The 22,251-nt window shown below is 43.0% G+C and overlaps 1 protein-coding gene across 1 annotated transcript in view; it reads left to right on the top strand.

Moving 5' to 3' along the window:
• Window positions 1-22,251, top strand: part of LOC115113450 (SH3 and multiple ankyrin repeat domains protein 2-like) — a 168,359-nt gene that overhangs the window by 18,203 nt on the left and 127,905 nt on the right. Inside the window, exons 3-7 of the mRNA XM_065012945.1 lie at window positions 2,319-2,390; window positions 3,882-3,990; window positions 8,647-8,798; window positions 9,143-9,310; window positions 19,977-20,093. Coding sequence (XP_064869017.1) covers window positions 2,319-2,390; window positions 3,882-3,990; window positions 8,647-8,798; window positions 9,143-9,310; window positions 19,977-20,093 — 618 coding nt within the window. The remainder of the gene's footprint in view (window positions 1-2,318; window positions 2,391-3,881; window positions 3,991-8,646; window positions 8,799-9,142; window positions 9,311-19,976; window positions 20,094-22,251) is intronic.

The following is a 22,251-nucleotide window of genomic DNA, read 5'->3' as shown; positions in this document are numbered from 1 at the left end:
ACAGTCTATAGTTATATTCATTGAAATGCTATTCCTTTGCACACTAACGGTGTGTACAATGTATATGTATTTACGCCCGTATGTCATTGTTGTCTGTTGGAATCCTCAATCATCCTCAATCATCCTGTAGGGTTCATCAGAGTCTCTGGTTAACTTTCATTGAAGTCACAAAGTATTTAGTGGTGGTGAGGGTAGGCAACATCAACTCTGCCACGCTGACCCTCAACAGGGGAGCCCCACAGGTTTGTGTGCTTAGTCCCCTCCTGCACTCCCTGTTAACCCCATGACTGCGTGGCCACGCACGACTCCAACACCATCATCAAAATTGCTGATGACACGATGGTGCTAGGCCTGATCACCGGTGACAATGAGACACCCTACAGGGAGGAGGTCAGTGACCTGGCATTGTGGGGCTGGAATAACAACCTTTCCCTCAACGTTAGTAAGACCAAGGAGCTGATCGTGGACTACAGGAAATGGTGGGGAGAGCACGCCTCACATCAACGAGGCTGTAGTGAAACAGGTCGAGAGCTTCAAGTTCCTCGGTGGTCAAATCACTAAGAACTTAAATTGGTCCACACTCGTTAAGAAGGTGTGACACCGCCTCTTCCCCCTCAGGAGGTTGAAAAGGTTTGGCATGGGCCTTCAAAATCCTCAAAATCTTCTACAGCTGTACCATACCATTAGAGCATCTGATTGGCTGCATCACTGCTTGGTATGGCAATAGCACCGTCCTCGACCGCATGGTGCTACAAAGGGTGGTGTGGACAGCCCAGTACATCACTGGGGCCGAGCTCCCTGCCATCCAGGTCCTCTGTATCAGGCGGTGTGAAAGGAAAGCGCAGAAAATCCTTAAAGACTCCTCAACCCCCCTGTTCTCTCTGCTTCCGCAAGGTAAGCATCAAGTCTGACACCAACAGGTTTTTTGTTTTACCTTGTTATTTTTAGTATTACATTGGTATTGATTACTGGTTGGGGTTAGAGCTTGCAAGAAAGGCATTTCACTGTATTTGTGCATGTGACATGAAAACTTGAAACTTGAATATAAACAGCAACACCACCCCTTTGGCATTCCTGCCACATCCCTGAATATGTTGTAACCATGTATTGCTACCACTGTATCATCAAATATATTATCTAAGTGGTTTTCAGAGATAGTATATGAATGTTATCTGTTACTACTCGATTTCATGAATCTTGTATCTTAGGCTACTTATGTTAATGTGGGCTATTTTTAGCGCTTTTCTGGGATTCTTGATTGCTTTTATTGCTTTACTTGGAGGCTTATCAGACAGTGATATTTATGTTTGAGCTGATAGTGGAGGGTGAACTGCACACAGTGGGCTTCCTACTAGGGCACACCGCCTCAGTGCTAACAGTATAACTCAGGTTCATAGCCGCGTGATTCCTGCTGACAATAGCTGTTGGATTGACAGAGGCATTCAGGGGAATTAGAAGAACATACATTAGGTTACTTACATAATGATTTCCAGCTCCCCTTGAACAATGTACATTTGCAGCAGCACTACAACAACTCAGCAACACAATGATAACGATCATCTGTGCAGGGTTAGTCACTGATAAGTAATTGTCTCAACGCGGCCTTGAAATGCGTGCACCAAAGTGATTTGGATGGAATCTGTCATTCCTGTAGAACATCCTCTGTTTCCAAAAGGTGTCAAAGTTATCATTAAAAGTTAGGCCAGCAAAGCTACAGTAGACATTTTTGTTGCCTTAATTGGTTTAGGTGACCCCTCGAGGACCGATGGGAGGTGGGGCCCGATGACCCAAATCAGCCGTAGAATCTATCGTGGCTGACGAAGTCTCAGACACCCTCACGGTCCGATGAGGGGGAGCTCTGTAGATCTGAACCTGAGGTAGGATCCCCCTGTGTTGGAAACAAGGTAGAGGACGGTGGCGCGGCAACCTCCAAGGCCAGTACTCCTCAGCCAATGAGTAAAGTTGTTCGATTTTTAGAGATGGGGTGCAGTACCCCTCAACCAAACGGTATAATTGGTCCATGTGGATCAATCAAACCCCCAACTCTAATGTTGTAAGCATCTTGCTCCAATCAAGTGAGCAAATCAGTACCAGAGATTTTATGTTGCAGTATCCCTCAGCCAATCGATAAAGGCGCCACTCCTCTAGACACATTGTTTTAGCCAATCGATAAATAAAGAGGTCCATTTTTGAAAGAGTTTTACTCCCGAGTCCCAACCAATTAGCATGGGCGTCTCTAGGGAGATTGCTACATGACACCATGTCATACATAACTGATTGACCAAAATCAATTGTTTTCTCTATCCTCTATTCCACAGTTCCGCTACAAGAACCGAGTCTACAGTCAGCCCCATGTGGAAGAGAAGCAGATTGCCAAACTTCACACCAAGGTGAGTGGTGTGGACAAACTTCACACTCTGTCCCAACAACCAGCTGGGGTCTCACTGCACACATGCACACAAACACACACACATACACACACTGTTGGGAGCTACAGAATTGCTGGAGTGTCACTTTATCTCACTTTATCTCACTGTCAACACACAGACACACAAACATATTGAGTTATGTCGGCTGTTATCACTGTTAGCCTCTGCAGTCTCTCTCTAGTATCCTGTCTGCAAGTCTCTCTCCACTCTCTACTCTCCAGTCCGCATGTCTACTCTTTACTTTCCGTAAGAGTCAAGGAGGCATGTCATGTATATTTCATGTCTCGCCTGTGCCCACTTTACCTGGATCCTTGTGCATCTGCTCACACATGCACAAACGCCCGTAAGCACACAAAATAAGCATTTTGCATATCTGCCCCTAGTTCATGTGGTGATATGGAGAGAGGAGGTTGGCAGTTATTTGCTCCACAGGCGTCAACTACAGAGATTATTATTCAATGGACGTATATTTCATGACTCGCCTATGCCAAACTTTACCTGGATCGTTGTGCATGTGCTCACACAAAATATGCATTTTGCATATCTGCCCCTGGTAAAATGTTCACTGGCTGTATGAGGAAAATATTATGAATACATGTTAGATAACAATAATGAGTAAATGAGAAAAGTAACTTGATGATAGATTCCTTTCCTTTCTAATTGTGTTGTTATAAATGTGTTTATGCTAAAGCAGTGCACACCTTTGTATTATGGGCCAATAAAGCAATACTGAATTGAGAGAGCAATATCCGATGGAAAACGAAGGGAGTAGGAAACAGAGACGATGGGAAGTGAGCTCATGCTGGTTTCTATACTGGTGTACAGTTCCATGTATTGTATTTCTGACACATATAGATTGACTCTGTGATGGAGCAGATGTAGGTGTATACAGGTCCACCCTTTACTATGTTCTGCTCTTTCCTCCTCCCTACATTTCTCTCTCTCTCTCTACCTCCATCTCTTCAAAGATTCTTATTTTTGTCCTCTCCTTCTCTCCCTCACCCTTTCCTACCGAACAGCCCTCCCTCCCTCTTCCCTCTTTTCTACTTCTCCATATTTTCATCGTCATCCTCTACTCCTCTCCTCCTTTCCTCCTCCTTTGCTCAACTCCTCTCTTCCTATTGTGTTTTGGGAGCTGTTCTCTTATCTATTTATATCTGGCCCGGAAAGCAGATGAGAACACTCATCCCAACTTGCACTCCATGCTCCAATCAGCACACCCCAATCATTCAATCTCTCTCTCTTGTCCTCTCTCCCCATTCTTATGTCCCTCTTGTTCTCCCTCCTCCATATCTCTGACCCACACACGCACACACACACACACACACACACACACACACACGCGCGCGCACACACAGATACACACACACACACACACACACACACACACACACACACACACACTCTCTCTCTCTCGCTAATTCTCCTTTTGTTCTCGCTCTCCATCTCCAGGCCAACTTGAGGAAGTTTATGGACCTCATCCAGCACCACCAGGTGGAGAAAGTATCTAGGCTGCTGGAGAGAGGGCTGGACCCCAACTACCAGGATACAGAGACCGGTGGTAATACTACACACACACACATGCACACACTCACACATCATGAACACAGGTGGTTTGACATAATCACAGTGCTAACAAGATAGATGCTGCTGAGAAATACCCCCGTGGCTCCTCACATTTAAATCCTCCCACCCACTACCAAGACGGCACAACCTAGCCCCTGATCAATCCAAATTGGTTTTTAAATTAACACACAGATCAATGGCGACTCAACTCAACTCTACTCAGAGATCTGTACCATTAGCTTAGGGGAGAGAGGCCATAAGCCTCCCTGTGTGGTGTATACAGAGTTAGCAACAGGGGATAAGAAAAGGGTAAGAGGGAGCGGAGATGAACATACAGAGTTCAGAGAAATCTGTTTGAGATTGCTGTTACTTATACTCTATTAGAACTGCACAAACTACCTTCGCTATCAGTCCAACCCAATGTACTCCTTCTCCTACAAAGCATAATTTTACTGGCATTATGTACTGCCAGAATGTACTCCAATGCTCTGCCCATCAATTAACTAAGAAAGGAGGGTATTTGGGGACTAAGAGGGGGGTTAGTTCAGGTTTTAAAGCGATCAGTGCAGCTATTGGAGGTATTAGGGCAGTAAAGGGGTCAAAAGATTTTAATTAGTTAGTTAGGTAGAGGTATTAACGGCGTTTTAAGAGCTGGGGACACAGTCAGCATTGTGTGAATAAAGTACTGGACAAGCTGGATAAATGCAGAGCAAATGCTGCCTTTTAGTTAAGGCTTATAAAGAAGTACGTAAAGGAAACCGGTGTTAGGGCTTGTAGCAGGGAAATTGAAGAGGTATTAATGGGATATAAGTGGTATTGGTAGATTTAAGCCTTGTTGCTGTGAGATTGAGGGGTAAGGGCAGCTTGTAGAATTAGCGCTCAATTATAGAGCTCTGGCTCGCTATTGATTTTGGCTGTAGAAGTACACACACAGACATGGACATAAGCATAGCCAGGCACACACACACACACACGCACGTTCTGTTCTAAATCCCAAGCTAATTACATCACAATTACATTGTGCTCAGATGTAGGTCGACACCAATTGACCCCAAAGATTTCCACCCACTGTGTCGCCCAGACGCCACCTCCCTCTGTGTCTCATGCAATTATTTTCCATTCCATATTAATTTGAATTGATGGAGTGCATTTCCAGATCTCACAGAGTAATTGGTATCTTTGTATGCCTGTCTTAAAGGTGTAATGTGGAATTGCTACATCCAGGTTTTGGACTTTTGAATGAATGATATATGCCTCGTGAGTTTACTGTCGTACCCCATCAGAACCCACAATATATGTTTTTTTTTACACCATTGTTTCTAAAGAATGTGATCGTAAACGAACACTGTTTACTATTATGACATGGTTAAAGCTATAATTTTGATCTCATGGATCATGGATGGTCAGTCCTTGGTCAGTCCTTGCATCCGTAGCCCTGTTCATTCATTTGAAAGTGGTTACATTTCTCCAGCCATTCCTCAGCTGTTTACCAAAACAAGTGGTGGGATTTCCCGCTTTGTTGTTTTGAAATGCAGATTGCCCCTTTAAATGAACACACTTTGCCACGATGACACTTTCAGTGTTGCAGTATCATTCATAACAACCGTATACCGCTGTACAGTAGGACATGGTCAGAGCCTGCTATATGATTGTTTTTTTTCTATGTTGTTCAGGTCTTTTAGTAACACAGTAGATAGAGTATGTTAAAGGCCAAGTGCAGTCAAAAACACGATATTTGAAGAGCTATTTGAGAAAAAAAATGCCTGAAATTTCTGCCTGTTTTGGTGGGAGGGAGTTTTGGCCTGCCTGGTGACATCAAATTTGTTGATATACCAATATATCATCAAAGAGATGTGTTTACCAGAGATGTGTTTCCATCAAACTGACTTTGCGCCTAGTAGTGCACATAGAAATAACTTTTGCCGTTCAATTCCCATGTACCAAATGAAAAATACAAGTTAAATGGGTTTCCATCACATTTTCAACTCCACTAATGGTTTTGTCACAAAAACATTATATAGCAAATGTTCCCACTCTGGTCTTGACACATACGCTTTAGTCAACAGCTCACAGTGTGGGGAAGCTACCTAAATTATGAGATTATTATAAATGAAAGAGATTTTATTTGTATTTGTCAAATGGCAGTCGAGCATTGATCACCAGAATAAGACCCTCAACGTTTTTTGGAACATCAAAGAGCATCAAGTTAGTCACCTTGCACTTTCACCATCCTGTGAAGTTCATCATAACTTATTTCATCTGTAGTTTATTAAACTGCATGCTGTCCCGAGTCGTAGTGGGAGGACCACACAGCATATCATCACGTGACTCCCATGTTTACTTCGAAATGATGGTTATTATATCAACATTTGAGCATAAAGGCTTTTCCAAAGCCATTTCTCGCATTATTCATTTTACCGTAACAAAAATATCCTACCATGTCGAATGAACAAATGATCTGTCTGTCTTGTACCAGCATTTCATGTTTCCATCAGATCCAGTCGTGACTTTTTTCATGCGTCAAGAAATTCATCCTCATGGAATGGTTGGATGGAAACGTGGTTCGTAAGGTACTTAATTGTTACCCGGAAATGGTATTGAGACGGGAAAAATATGGCTACTATTGGACCTTTAACCAATGTGTCATGGCCATCATAAATCCACTTATTGACCCGTGTACGGACATCAGTCTAGATGGATGAGTGGTCGAGTGTGGATGAATTGATGGGATTTCGTGTAGCTGCAAGTGATTGGATGATGAATGACACTGACAGAGGTAGAGAAAAGTGAAGATGAACAATAGAGTTAAGGAAGGACCACTTCGATTCCAGAGGCCATATGACTGTGTAAGCACAAATGAATGGTGTTATTGTCACGCCCTGACCGTAAGAGAGCCTTTTAATGTCTCTATTTGGTTTGGTCAGGTTGTGATTTGGGGTGGGCATTCTATATTTCGTTTTCTATGATTTGGTGTTTCTATCTATCGGGCCGGGTGTCTATCGTTGTCTCTGATTGGGAACCATACTTAGGTAGCCCTTTTTCCCTCCTGTCTTTGTGGGAAGTTGACTTGTTTAGGGCACATAGCCTTTGAGCTTCACAGTTTGTTTTTGTAGTGTTTATTGTTTTGTTCGGCGTCATTTTGATTAAATAAAAGAAAATGTACGCCCCCCACGCTGCACCTTGGTCCTTTCCTTTCAACAACCGTGACAGACCATCACAGCTGATCTGAGTTTAATTGATGCACATTATTCTCTCCATGTCTATGTTATGTTCTGTTGTCTGTTCTGTTCTGTTGCCTGTTCTCTTGTCTGTTCTATCTTGTCCTGTTCTGTTCTTTTGGCTGTTCTTTTCTGTTGTCTGTTGTGTCTGTGTTGTGTTTCCTCTATGCAGTGGTGTAAAGTACTTGAATAAAAATACTTCAAAGTACTACTTAGACCTCTTTCCGCTCAGATCCCTTTAGCGGGATCATTTTCGTCTACATCCGGTGAATTGCAGAGCGCCAACTTCAAAAAATATTTAATTTTCATGAAATCACAAGTGCAATACACCAAAACACACTTAACTTGTTGTTAATCTAGCCGGCATGTCAGATTTCAAAAAGGTTTTACGGTGAAAGCAAACCATGGGATTATGTGAGGACAGCTCTCAGCAGACAAAACATTACAAACAGCTAGCAGCAAAGTAGATTGGTCAGAAAAGCAATACAATTAATCACTTACCTTAGATGATCTTCGTATGTTTGAACTCAAGAGACTCCCAGTTACACAATAAAGATTCTCTTTATATCCAAAAACCTCCATTTGGTTTTGTTCAGTAATCCATAGGCTCATGCGGTCACGACGGGCAGACGAAAATTCAAAATAATATATATATATATATATATAATAGAAACATGTCAAACATTTTTAGTAATCAATTCTCAGGTTGTTTTTAAAATAAATAATAAATAATATTTCAACCGGACGGTAGCCTTTTCAATAGAAGAGAAAGACAAGGTCTCGCTCCCGGCGACCGCGCATGCACAAATCTGTGGACATCTGGCTATCCACTGACACGATGTGATCATTCTCGCTCATTTTTCAGAATAAAAGCCTGAAACTATGTCTAAAGACTGTTCACACCTTGTGGAAGCCATAGGGAACGGAATCTGGTTGATATCCCTTTAAATGGAGGATAGGCTTGCAATGGAAAAGAGTAGTTTCAGAAAAATAGCACTTCATGGATGGATTCTCCTCAGGTTTTCGCCTGCCATATCAGTTCTGTTATACTCACAGACAATATTTTTGACAGTTTTGGAAACTTTAGAGTGTTTTCTATCCTAATCTGCCAATTATATGCATATCCTAGCTTCTGGACCTGAGAAATAGGCCGTTTATTTTGCGCACGTTTTTCATCCAAACATCAAAATACTGCCCCCTAGCCTAAAGCCTAAAGAGGTTAAATAAAGAGGTATATTTAAAATCAAATACTTTTAGACTTTTACTCAAGTAGGATTTTACTGGGTGACTCACTTTTTTTTCTTTTTTTTCCTATTTTTTCTATTAAGTATTCTTTACTTTTACTCAAGTATGAGAAATTGGGTGTGGCCCCAGAGGCAGAATAATTTTAAGACCCATGATCTACACTGTATCCTGTCTATGTCATTCTACAGAGACCCCCCTGACATTTGCGGCCCACCTGGATAACGTGGTGGAGATCATAAAGATTCTGAAGAATGGAGGGGCCCACCTGGACTTCAGGGCCAAAGACGGCATGACGGCCCTACACAAAGCTGCTAGGTCCAAGAACCAGGTTACTCTGACGGTACGGACACACACACAGCCACTCACACATGCATACTCACATGAACACACACAACATTAACCCTGCCACTCTTATGGTTACCCATACATTGTATTGATACGTATTGTATTTGTGTTAGGGTTAGGCCCCTACTCTACTACCACATATCTACAACACAAAATCCATGTTTGCGTGTGTGTATAGTGCATATGTGATTGTGATTGTGTATGCATTTGTCTGTGCCTGTGTGTGTGTCTCTTCACAGTCCCCGCTGTTCCATAAGGTGTATTTTGATGCAGATCTAATGTCAATGTGTGTGTGCCTGCCTGCATGCCTGCGTCTGTGTGTATGCGTGTATGTTGCAGACCCTGTTGGAGCTTGGTTTGTCTCCAGACTATAAGGACAGCCGGGGTCTGACGGCGCTCTACCACACAGCCATGGTGGGAGGAGACCCGTTGTGCTGTGAGTTGCTGCTACATGAACACGCCACCGTCTGCTGCCAGGACGAAAACGGCTGGCACGAAGTCCACCAGGTACACACACACACACACAGGCATACACACACGCACACAGGCACACAAACACGCACACTTACTTTCCCCCCGTACATGTGTGTACGTGTGTGTGCGCGTGCTTGTGTGCGTGTACAGATGGTTGATAGCTCTCCTAGACCCTCTCCCTTCCTGTGCTACTCTGATTGCTATCAGCTCTAGCCAGCAGTAACGTCCCTCTTCCTGACGTACTGTGCTTTCTCTTCTCTGAACATGGCACTGTCAACGTATCAAACACAACTCTCCTCTAGGTTAGCCTATCAGTTAACTATCATCAAAACGCATTTACATCCTCCGAAAACGAGCCTTGCCCATGTGCTACGGAAATGCCTCCGCTTCCTTTGCGCTCTCCTCCCTCGCTCCCCCACTGACTCTCTTTCGCTCACTCTCTGTCAACCTGTTACTCTAAATTACTTTGGATTTGTGTAGGTTTTCAAATTATACTTTGACACATCACTTTCCTTATTTAGCACTGGTTTCTTTCTACATCTGTTCATTACATCCCCCTAGAACTGATTCTTCCATCTGATGACTGGGTTCAAACTAAGGACATAATATCCTAAACTCCAGGGCCCCAGTGCTGCCTACTCTGCAGAACACGGACACCTAGTGGACGTGGCATGTAACTGCAGCCTGACTCTAGGGCAAAGTCAAAGCAGAGACTATTATATAGCTTGTGTCACCATGTGTATTATATGTTGTATGTTTAAGCAATAAGGCACGAGGGGGTGTGGTATATGGCCAATATATGGGCTGTTCTTAGGGACGACGCAACGTGAAGCGCCTGGATACAGTCCTTAGTCGTGTTTATTGGTCATATACCACAAACCCCCAATGTGCCTTATTGCAATTATAAACTGGTTACCAACGTCATTAGACCAGTAAATAGTGTTTTTTTATCATAACCGTGGTATCTGATCATAATTATAAAACGGGTGGTTCGAGCCAAGAATGCTGATTGGCTGAAAGCTGTGGTATATCAGACCGTATACCAAGGTATGACAAAACATGTATTTTTACTGCTCTGGTATGTATTCAGACCCTTTGCTATGAGGCTCAAAATTGAGCTCAGGTGCATCCTGTTTCCATTGATAATCCTTGAGACATTTCTATAACTTGATTGGAGTCCACCTGTGTAAATGAATTTGATTGGACATGATTTGGAAAGGCAACACACCTGTCTATCATTCTTAAATAGAAGAAGTTTGGAACCACCAAGACTCTTCCAAGAGCTGGTCGCCCGTCCAAACTGAGCAATTGGGGGAGAAGAGCCTTGGTCAGGGAGGTAACCAAGAACCCGATGGTCATTCTGACAGAGCTCCTGAGTTCATCTGTGGAGATGAGAGAACCTTTCAGAAGTACAACCATCTCTGCAGCACTCCACAATTCAGACCTTTATTGTAGAGTGGCTAGATGGAAGCCACTCCTCGGTAAAAGGCACATGACAGCCTGCTTGGAGTTTTCCAAAAGGTACCTAAAGGACTCTCAGACCATGAGAAACAAGATTCTCTGGTCTGATGAAACCAACATTGAACTCTTTGGCCTGAATGCCAAGCATCACGTGTGGGGGAAACCTGGCACCATCCCTACGGTGAAGCATGGTGGTGGCAGCATCATGCTGTGGGGATGTTTATTATTGGCAGGGACTGGGAGACTAGTTAGGATCGAGGGAAAGATGAACGGAACAAAGTACAGAGATCCTTGATGAAAACCTGCTCATGAGTGCTCAGGAATGCATACTGGGGTGAAGGTCCACCTTCCAACAGGACAACAACCCTAAGCACACAGCCAAGAAAATGCAGGAGTGGATTTGGGACAAGTCTCTGAATGTCCTTGAGTAGCCCAGCCAGAGACTGGACTTGAACTTGATCGAACATCTCTGGAGAGACCTGAAATGTGATGATCCCAATCCAACCTGACAGTGCTTGAAATGATCTGCAGAGAAGAATGAGAGAAACTCCCGAAATAGAGGTGTGTCAAGCTTGTAGCGTCATACCCAATGACCATTTCCGGAGACCTTCTCCCTTACCTCACCTCGCTCATCACCTCATCCCTGACCGCTGGCTACGTCCCTTCCGTCTTCAAGAGAGCGAGAGTTGCACCCCTTCTGAAAAAACCTACACTCGATCCCTCCGATGTCAACAACTACAGACCAGTATCCCTTCTTTCTTTTCTCTCCAAAACTCTTGAACGTGCCGTCCTTGGCCAGCTCTCCCGCTATCTCTCTCAGAATGACCTTCTTGATCCAAATCAGTCAGGTTTCAAGACTAGTCATTCAACTGAGACTGCTCTTCTCTGTATCACGGAGGCGCTCCTCACTGCTAAAGCTAACTCTCTCTCCTCTGCTCTCATCCTTCTAGACCTATCGGCTGCCTTCGATACTGTGAACCATCAGATCCTCCTCTCCACCCTCTCCGAGTTGGGCATCTCCGGCGCGGCCCACGCTTGATTGCGTCCTACCTGACAGGTCGCTCCTACCAGGTGGCGTGGCGAGAATCTGTCTCCTCACCACGTGCTCTCACCACTGGTGTCCCCAGGGCTCTGTTCTAGGCCCTCTCCTATTCTCGCTATACACCAAGTCACTTGGCTCTGTCATAACATCACATGGTCTCTCCTATCATTGCTATGCAGACGACACACAATTAATCTTCTCCTTTCCCCCTTCTGATGACCAGGTGGCGAATCGCATCTCTGCATGTCTGGCAGACATATCAGTGTGGATGACGGATCACCACCTCAAGCTGAACCTCGGCAAGACGGAGCTGCTCTTCCTCCCGGGAAGGACTGCCCGTTCCATGATCTCGCCATCACGGTTGACAACTCCATTGTGTCCTCCTCCCAGAGCGCTAAGAACCTTGGCGTGATCCTGGACAACACCCTGTCGTTCTCAAATAACATCAAGGCGGTGGCCCGTTCCTGTAGGTTCATGCTCTACAACATCCGCAGAGTACGACCCTGCCTCACACAGGAAGCGGCGCAGGTCCTAATCCAGGCACTTGTCATCTCCCGTCTGGATTACTGCAACTCGCTGTTGGCTGGGCTCCCTGCCTGTGCCATTAAACCCCTACAACTCATCCAGAACGCCGCAGCCCGTCTGGTGTTCAACCTTCCCAAGTTCTCTCACGTCACCCCGCTCCTCCGCTCTCTCCACTGGCTTCCAGTTGAACCTCGCATCCGCTACAAGACCATGGTGCTTGCCTACGGAGCTGTGAGGGGAATGGCACCTCAGTACCTCCAGGCTCTGATCAGGCCCTACACCCAAACAAGGGCACTGCGTTCATCCACCTCTGGCCTGCTCGCCTCCCTACCACTGAGGAAGTACAGTTCCCGCTCAGCCCAGTCAAAACTGTTCGCTGCTCTGGCCCCCCAATGGTGGAACAAACTCCCTCACGACGCCAGGACAGCGGAGTCAATCACCACCTTCCGGAGACACCTGAAACCCCACCTCTTTAAGGAATACCTAGGATAGGATAAAGTAATCCTTCTGACCCCCCTTAAAAGATTTAGATGCACTATTGTAAAGTGGCTGTTCCACTGGATGTCATAAGGTGAATGCATCAATTTGTAAGTCGCTCTGGATAAGAGCGTCTGCTAAATGACTTAAATGTAAATGTATACCCAAGAAGACTTGAGGCTGTAATTGCTGCCAAAGGTGCTTCAACAAAGCACTGAGTAAAGGGCCTGAATGCTTATGTAAATGTTTTAAATGTTATTTTCTTATGTTTAATAAATGTGCAAAAAAATCTATAAATCAGTTTTTGCTTTGTCATTATGGGGTATTGTTTGTAGATTGATGAGGGAAAAAACTATTTAATACATTTTAGAATAAGGCTGTAAAGTATCAAAATCTGGAAAAGGTCAAGGGGTCTGAATACTTTCTGAATGCACTGTATATATACTGTATATGTTTATCTAAAAGGGATTTGATTGTATTATTATTAATAAAACAAAAATTGAAACGAACATGTCTTGATTGCGTAGGATTCTACCAACTCAAGACAACTCTTAGAGCAACATATATCCATTGTTTTTGTCAAAATTGCTCAAGCTCAATACATTTGGTTGGGAATCATTGATGGACAGGGATATTCAAACCTTGTCTTGGATTTTCAAACAGATTTAAGTAAGGACTGAGACTTAACCCATTAGGAACACTGAACTCCTCTTTTAAAGCAATCTGGTGTGTCATTGGTTTTAAAACTTCTGTAATTGTCGCACGGAATTGTAAAACTCTATCCCAGGGTGAGGCATTCAGAAGACTGAGGCAGGTTTTACTACAACTTTCATATTTCTTTTGATCCTGACAAACTCCCCTGTCCCTGCCGGTGACAAGCATACACACTCAAACCATGATAATGCCCCACCACATTACTTGAGAATACAGATGGTTTCACTCTGTGATGTGTTGTATTGGATTGAAAGTTTTTATTTTAAGCCAAAAAGTAAATTTTCTTGCCATGTTGTCTGCATTATTACTTAAGGGCCTTATTGCAAACATAATGGAGGATTTTAAATAGTTTTTTTTTTAACACAGGCTTCCTTTTTTTCCACTTTGTCATACAGGCTAGTAATGTGGAGAGAATGCAATGTTGTGAAACCCTCTGTATTTTCGAGTATTTGTGTTTTTGTATTTATTAGGGATCCCCATTAGTTCATGCTGCCAAGGCAGCAGCTACTCTTCCTGGGGTCCAAACACATAAAGGCACTTACATTACATATAAAACAGTGCATCATATAACATTATTACACCACTACATATCTACGATACAACATGTATAATACCACCATACAACAATATTACAATGTACGTGTGTGTAGAGAGCGCGTGCTAGCGTTTGTGTGCGTATGCGTGTCTATACTTTTGTGTGTGTGCCTTCACAGTCACCGCTGTTCCACTAGGGGTATTTTTTATCTGTTTATCAAATCTGATTCTACTGCTTTCATGTGTTACCTGATATTGAATAAAGTTCCATGTAGTCATGGCTCTATGTAGTACTGTGCGCATCCCATAGTTTGTGCTGGACTTGGGGATTGTGAAGAGACCTTTGGTGGCATGTTTTGTGGGTTATGCATGGGTGTCCAAGCTGTGTGCTAGTAGTTTAAACAGACAGCTCGGTACATTCAGCTTGTCAACACTTCTTACAAAAACAAGTAGGGATGAAGTCAACCTCTCTTCCATTTTGAGCAATGAGAGATTGACATGCATATAATTAATGTTAGCTCCCCATGTACGTTTAAGTGCCAGCCGTGCTGCCCTGTTCTGGGCCAATTGTAATTTTCCATTTTAAAGTCCCTCTTTGTGGGACCTGATCACACTACTGAACAGTAGTACAGGTGTGACAAAACTAGAGCCTGTAGGACCTGCCTTGTTGATTGCTTTGTTAAGAAGACAGAGCAGTGCTTTATTATGGACAGACTAAGCTACTAAGCTACTCCTGTATCAATATGTTTTGACAATGACAGTTTACATTTTGTATTTATTTTTTATTTAACTAGGCAAGTCAGTTAAGAACAAAATCTTATTTACAATGACGGCCTACTCCAGTCAAATTCGGATGACGCTGGGCCAATTGTGCGCCGCCCTATGGGAACCCCAATCACAGCTGGATGTGATACAGCCTGGATTTGAACCAGGTACTATAGTGACACCTCTTGCACTGAGATGCAGTGCCTTAGACCGTTGCGCAACTCGGGAGCAGTGACTAAACAACAATCATGGGTAACTCCAAGCAGTTTAGTCACCTCAACTTGCTCAATAACCACATTAAATGAGTCATGTAACAATTATCTCAGTAACTTAGGGCACCATGGGAACTTATTTAACGAATGACTATCTCCCGAATTAAACTCTTATAAGATTTATTCATATCTATAGATAAGTCACTTATCAGTCTCTCTTAATATTCTATAAATATGCACGAACCCTAGTCTACATGATGACTCAGCTTACACAAATTGGCTTAATTATTTATTTACTAACTAAATATATAATTACACAGAAATACATAAACACACACAGTATAGGTTGAATTGATTACTAACATAATGCAATGAAAAGTCCCTAGTGGACTAACCCGATATGACAGCTGGTTACACAATGAAAGGAGTGGGGAAAGAAAGAGTGGGAGAAGGAGAGACAAAGGAATGAACCTATCGTACATACAGTTGAATAATATGCTCATCGTAAATATGATAACCTGACCCCTTGAATGCGTACACCTTCAGAGATACATTTATTTAGTTATACCATCCTTAATGATTATCACAAAACAACTTATTTGACATGATTATTGTTTGGAGCCCCACCAACCATTTCCCGCATTCTTTATGAAGAAACATTGTTTCATTATCCACTTTTGGATGTTGGAGTTTTGGCGGCAGATTCTCTCTCAACACACAAAGGAACCGGCCCCACTCTTTTTGATCCTCACCCAAGGAGGGAAAGTCATGACACTAACTGCAGTTCTTTGTTAAGTGTTGCAGCCACTGTCATATCAGCCGCTGTGGTAGCTGACATGTATAGTGTTGAGTCATCCGCATACATAGAAACGCCGGCTTTAGTGAAAGTCAGTGGCATGTTGTTAGGGAAAAAAAATTTTTTTTAAGTAAGGGGCCTAAACAGCGGCCCTGGCGAATTCCTGATTCTACCTGGATTATGTCGGAGAGGATTCCATTAAAGAACACCCTCTGTGTTCTGTTAGACAGGTAACTATTTACCCACAATACAGCAGGGGGTGTAAAGCCATAACACATACATTTTTCCAGCAGATCGATAATGTCATAAGCCGCACTGAAGTCTAACAAAACAGCACACACAATATTTGTATTATCAATTTCTCTTAGCCAATCATCAGTCATTTGTGTAAGTGCTGTAATTGTTGAATGTCTTTCCCTATAAATGTGCTGACCAACTGGCAAGTATCTTCACTGACATTTTCAACCTCTCCCTGTCTAAGTCTGTAATACCAACATCTTTCAAGCAGACCACCATAGTCCCTGTGCCCAAGAACACTAAGGTAACCTGCCTAAATGACTACTGACCCGTAGCACTGCTTTGAAAGGCTGGTCATGGCTCACATCAGCACCATTATCCCAGAAACCCTAGACCCACTCCAATTTGCAAACTGCCCCAACAGATCCACAGATAATGCAATCCTTATTGCACTCCACACTGCCCTTTCACACCTGGACAAAAGGAACACCTATGTGAGAATACTATTCATTGACTACAGCTCATAGTGCCCTCAAAGCTCATCACTAAGCTACGGACCCTGGGACTAAACACCTCCCTCTGCAACTGGACCCTGGACTTCCTGACGGGCCGCACCCAGGTGGTAAGGTTAGTTACCAACACATCCGCCACACTGATCCTCAACACGGGGGACCCTCAGGGGTGCGTGCTCAGTCCCCTCCTGTACTCCCTGTTTACTCATGACTGCACGGCCAGGCACGACTCCAACACCATTATTACATTTGCCGATGACACAACAGTGGTAGGCCTGATCACCGACAACGATGAGACAGCCTATAGGGAGGAGGTCAGATACCTGACTGTGTGGTGCAAGGACAACTGCCTGTTATGGCAACTGCTCTGCCTCCAACCGCAAGGCACTACAGAGGGTAGTGTGTACGGCCCAGTACATCACCGGGGCCAAGCTTCCTGCCATTCAGGACTTCTATACCAGGCGGTGTCAGAGAAAAGCCCTAAAAATGGTCAATACTCCATCCACCCTAGTCATAGACCGTTCTCAGCAAGCGGTACCAGAGCGCCAAGTCTAGGTCCAAGAGTCTTCTAAACAGCTTATAACCCCAAGCCATAACACTCCTAAACATCTAATGAAATGGCTACCCAGACTATTTGCTTTGCCCCCCTCCCCCTCTTCTATGCTTCTGATACTCTGTTATTATCTATGCATTATCTGTGTCACTTTAATAACTCCACCTACAGTTGAAGTCAGAAGTTTACATACACCTTAGCCAAACACATTTAAACTCTGTTTTTCACAATTCCTGACATTTAATCAGAGTAAAAATCCCCGTTCTTAGGTCAGTTAGGATCACCACTTTATTTTAAGAATGTATAATGTTAGAATAATAGTAGCGAGAATGATTTATTTCAGCTTTTATTTCTTTCATCACATTCCCAGTGGGTCAGGAGTTTACATACACTCAATTAGTATTTGGTAGCATTGCTTTTAAATTGTTTAACTTGGATCAGACGTTTTGGATAGCCTTCCACAAGCTTCGCACAATAAGTTGGGTGAATTTTGGCCCATTCCACCTGAAAGAGCTGGTGTGATTGAGTCAGGTTTGTAGGCCTCCTTGCTCGCACACACTTTTCCAGTTCTGCCCACACATTTTCTGTAGGATTGAGGTCAGGACTTTGTGATGGCCACTCCAATACCTTAATTTTGTTGTCCATACGCCATTTTTCCACAATTTGGGTCTTCCACTAACTGCGACCAAGCTTTAACTTCCTGACTGATGTCTTGAGATGTTGCTTCAACATATCCACATAATATTCCTCCCTCGTGATGTCATCTATTTTGTGAAGTGCACCAGTCCCTCCTGCAGCAAAGCACCCACACAAATTGATGCTGCCACCCCCGTACTTCACGGTTGGGATGGTGTTCTTCGGCTTGCAAGCCTCCCCTTTTTCCTCCAAACATAACGATGGTCATTATGGCCAAATAGTTGTATTTTTGTTTCATCAGACCAGAGGACATTTCTCTAAAAAGTACGATCTTTGTCCCCATGTGCAGTTGCAAACCGTAGTCTGGCTTTTTTATGGCGGTTTTGAAGCAGTAGCTTCTTCCTTGCTGAGCGGTCTTTCAGGTTATGTCGATATAGGACTAATTTTACTGTGGATATCGATACTTTTGTACCTGTATCCTCCAGCATCTTCACAAGGTCCTTTGCTGTTGTTCTGAAAGTGAAAGAATCTGTCTGTAAACAATTGTTGAAAAAATTACTTGAGTCATGCTCAAAGTAGATGTCCTAACCGACTTGCCAATACTATAGTTTGTTAACAAGACATTGGTGGAGTGTAATGGATCTTGTCCTCCTCTTATGAGGAGGAGTAGCAAGAAGGATCGGAGGACCAATTTGCAGCGTGGTAAGTGTCCATAATGTTTATTTTAATACATAAACTGAACACTACGTAATACAAAAAAATAAACGTGAAATGAACAAAACAGTTCCGTGTGGTACGAACACTAACACGGAAGACAAAGACACACAACTCAAAGTGAAACCAGGCTACCTAAGTATGATCCTCAATCAGGGACAACGATTGACAGCTGCCTCTGATTGAGAACCATACTAGGCCGAACACAGAAATCCCAAATTATAGAAAAACGAACATAGACAACCCACCCAACTCACGCCCTGACCATACTAAAACAAAGATATAATAACAGAACTAAGGTCAGAACGTGACATGGAGTGTTTGACAAACGAGTTATAATGACTACAACTTAAGGGTATGTAAACTTCCGACTTCAAGTGTACATGTACACTACCTGTCAAAAGTTTTAGAACACCTACTCATTCAAGGATTGTACTTTATTTTTTTACTATTTTCAACATTGTAGATTATTAGTGAAGTCATAGAACCTATTAATGACACACATTATGTAGTAACCAAAAAATTATGTAAAGAATTACATAACCAAAAAAAAAGTGTTAAACAAATCAAAATGTATGATTGACAGCTTTGCACACTCTTGGCATTCTCTCAACCAGCTTCATGAGGTAGACACCTGGAATGCATTTCAATTAACAGGTGTGCCTTCTTAAAAGGAATTTCTTTCCTTCTTAATGTGTTTGAGCCAATCAGTTGTGTTGTGAATATGTAGGGGTTATACAGAAGATAGCCCTATTTGGTAAAAGACCCAGTCCATATTATGTCAAGAACAGCTCAAATAAGCAAAGAGAAACGACAATCCATCTTTACTTTAAGACATGAAGGTCAGTCAATGCAGAACATTTCTTCAAGTGCAGTCGCAAAAACCATCAAGTGCTATGATGAAACTGGCTCTCATGAGGACTGCCGCAGGACAGGAAGACCCAGAGTTACCTCTGCTGCAGAGGATATGTTCATTAGAGTTATTAACCTCAGAAATTTCAGCCCAAATAAATGCTTCACAGATTTCAAGTAACAAACACATCTCAACATCAACTTTCCAATAGGTGTGGAGTGTTCCCAAGGGGTCCAGTCTCAGTCCTGACTTTAAATCTTCTTGAAAATGTTAGACAAGGTTTGTCTATTGCTGTCAATCCGATTCCCAACCGAATGAGCTCGAGTAACAATTGATATATGTTCCCCTAAGAGTTGTGCAGAGAGTTGGTAGAGTTATATATATATATATAAACAAAATGATTTACAGTTGTAATTGCTGACAAAAGGTGCTTCCACCAAGTATTAACTCTGGGGTGTGAAGACATACACAATCTCTTTCACTTTGAAAAAGTGCAGCAGGTTGTGTAGATCTGTAGGATTTTTTTATTTTTATGTAATCCCTTTTTAGGTTTAGAATGTGACAACTGTGAATGCGGTGTGTAGACTTTCACTAGGCACTGAATAAATAACTATATAAATTATAATAAACATTTATTGTTTTCTGTGTGTTTGTGTGCGTGTGTACAGGCTTGTCGGAATGGCTTTGTCCAGCATCTGGAGCATCTGCTGTTCTACGGGGCGGACATGAGCGCACAGAACGCCTCAGGGAACACAGCGCTGCACATCTGTGCTCTCTACAACCAGGTGAGCTGTGTGTGTGTGTGTGTGTGTGTGTGTGTGTGTGTGTGTGTGTGTGTGTGTGTGTGTGTGTGTGTGTGTGTGTGTGTGTGTGTGTGTGTGTGTGTGTGTGTGTGTGTGTGTGTGTTCATACAAGTGTAACTGCCAATTCTTCTACCTGGTTTGATTGTGTAGGCCTGGGGGTCTCCCTGATGTCTCTCTGTTAACCTGTACTACTTGTGTTCAAGTCTGTAAGTGTCTGAGTGAATTAACTGAACCCGCCACCACTCATTACTGACCTTACACACATACACACACACCTCTGCTTCTCGTTACGTTCATATGAGATGTAAGTAAATCCAGAATTAAATGGCAGTTATTTCGGTTAACATCATGCTTTTCCACAATTAAGATAAATTGGAGGAGAGGATCATGAGTAAGGGTGGAGAATGAGTGACAAGGGGTTAAATCTGTTTCTCATTCCCACCACACAGCTCTCCTCCTAGTCTAGACTCAATTAGACCCCAGATTTGTACATGTTCATGAGCTAAATGTATTCTATTTGACATCAAATCTTACGTCATAGCATTTCTACAATGCATTTGAGTCCTGACCCCTATTGTAACGCTCGTCTGAAGAAGAGGACCAAGGTGCAGCGTGGTACGTGTTCATGATTCTTTATTAAAACTGAACACTGAACCAAAACAACAACATGAACCGAACCAAAACAGTTCTGTCGGGTGCAGACACAAAACAGTAAACAACTACCCACAAAACACAGGTGGGAAAAGGCTGCCTAAGTATTATTCCCAAACGGAGACAACGATAGACAGCTGTCCCTGATTGAGAACCATACCCTGCCAAAACATAGAAATACAGAACATAGAATGCCCACCCAAATCACACCCTGACCAAACCAAATAGAGACATCAAAAGGCTCTCTAAGGTCGGGGCGTGACACCTCTCTTGCTTGAAAAGCTTTTCACATCTCAACCCACTTTTTTCTCTACTCTCCCACTATATCCTTATTCAGAATCATCTGACTCAATTAGCGCTATGGCCTAGAATAGAATAGAATAGAATACAACTTTATTGTCCATCCAGGATGGACATTATTCTTTGGCATCACCTTCCGTTGAAAGGATCACACACACACATACATTCTCACATAACACGCATTTAAACCAGTCAGTCCATCATGTTGCGTCCACTAACAACATAGAGGACATTAATACATTCACTCACATCCGACCGCTGTCCCAACTGCACTGGATAAATACAGTAAGTACGTGTACGGGTAAAATGTATTTTGCATTTAGTAGTCCAACAGCACAAGGAACTAATGAATGTTTTTGAACATGTCCTTCTATTATGTCTTGTGTCTCGCCTCCTCTTACTCTCTCTCTTTCTCTTCATCCCTTTCACATTTGGGGATTTTTCTGCAAACTGTTGAGGCGGAATCCCCACGTCTCCTAATGTTCTATAGTTTAGTGTCTGTACACACATACAGTGTTCTCCTGGTATTTAAACCTTCAAGTCGTATTATCCTGTGACAGGGCTACAATTAGAGATGGGGGGAGGGTGGAGGACAGTGAGAGCGAAAGAATACAGGCAGAATGAGAGGGGGGGTTTACACGTCATCCATTTCTATTTCCAAATGAGCTTCAATGCAAATGGAGGCTATAAAAGGCCAATATGTGGGATTGTTAGTTTGTTGAATGTGTCAAAATATAGAGAACATATTATACACACTACAAATGCCAGAATTTACATCCTTCGTGTTAGTTACTTTGCAAACTGGCATGAGTACAGAATTGATTGTGTGTGTGTGTGTGTGTTCATGTGTGTGTTTCTGTACACAATACTGTTCATGCATGGTTGAGCACTCTGTGGGCGAGTTGTGCAGCACATTCAGACCCTTTCTCTCTTTCACACTCTTTCTGTTCAACAGCTTTTTTTCGTTCCTTCACACAGAATCTCCCTTCATACATGTAGAAGGCACTCTGTTTCTGTCAATATATATTTTATTCTCTCTCTCTCTCTCTCTCTCGCTCTCTCTCTCTCTCTCTCGCTCTCTCTCTTTCTCTCTCTCTCTCTCTTACATTCTTGTTCTTAAATGTTGGGGATTCAAATGAGGACGTATATTGCCTTTTTTCCACTCTACTTGCTTACTGCTACTTCAAGT

Source organism: Oncorhynchus nerka, linkage group LG28 (genome assembly GCF_034236695.1).
Source record: "Oncorhynchus nerka isolate Pitt River linkage group LG28, Oner_Uvic_2.0, whole genome shotgun sequence".
NCBI lineage: Eukaryota > Metazoa > Chordata > Actinopteri > Salmoniformes > Salmonidae > Oncorhynchus > Oncorhynchus nerka.
The sequence above is the reverse complement of the archived record's forward strand: the minus strand, read 5'-3'. Positions and strand labels throughout refer to the sequence as shown.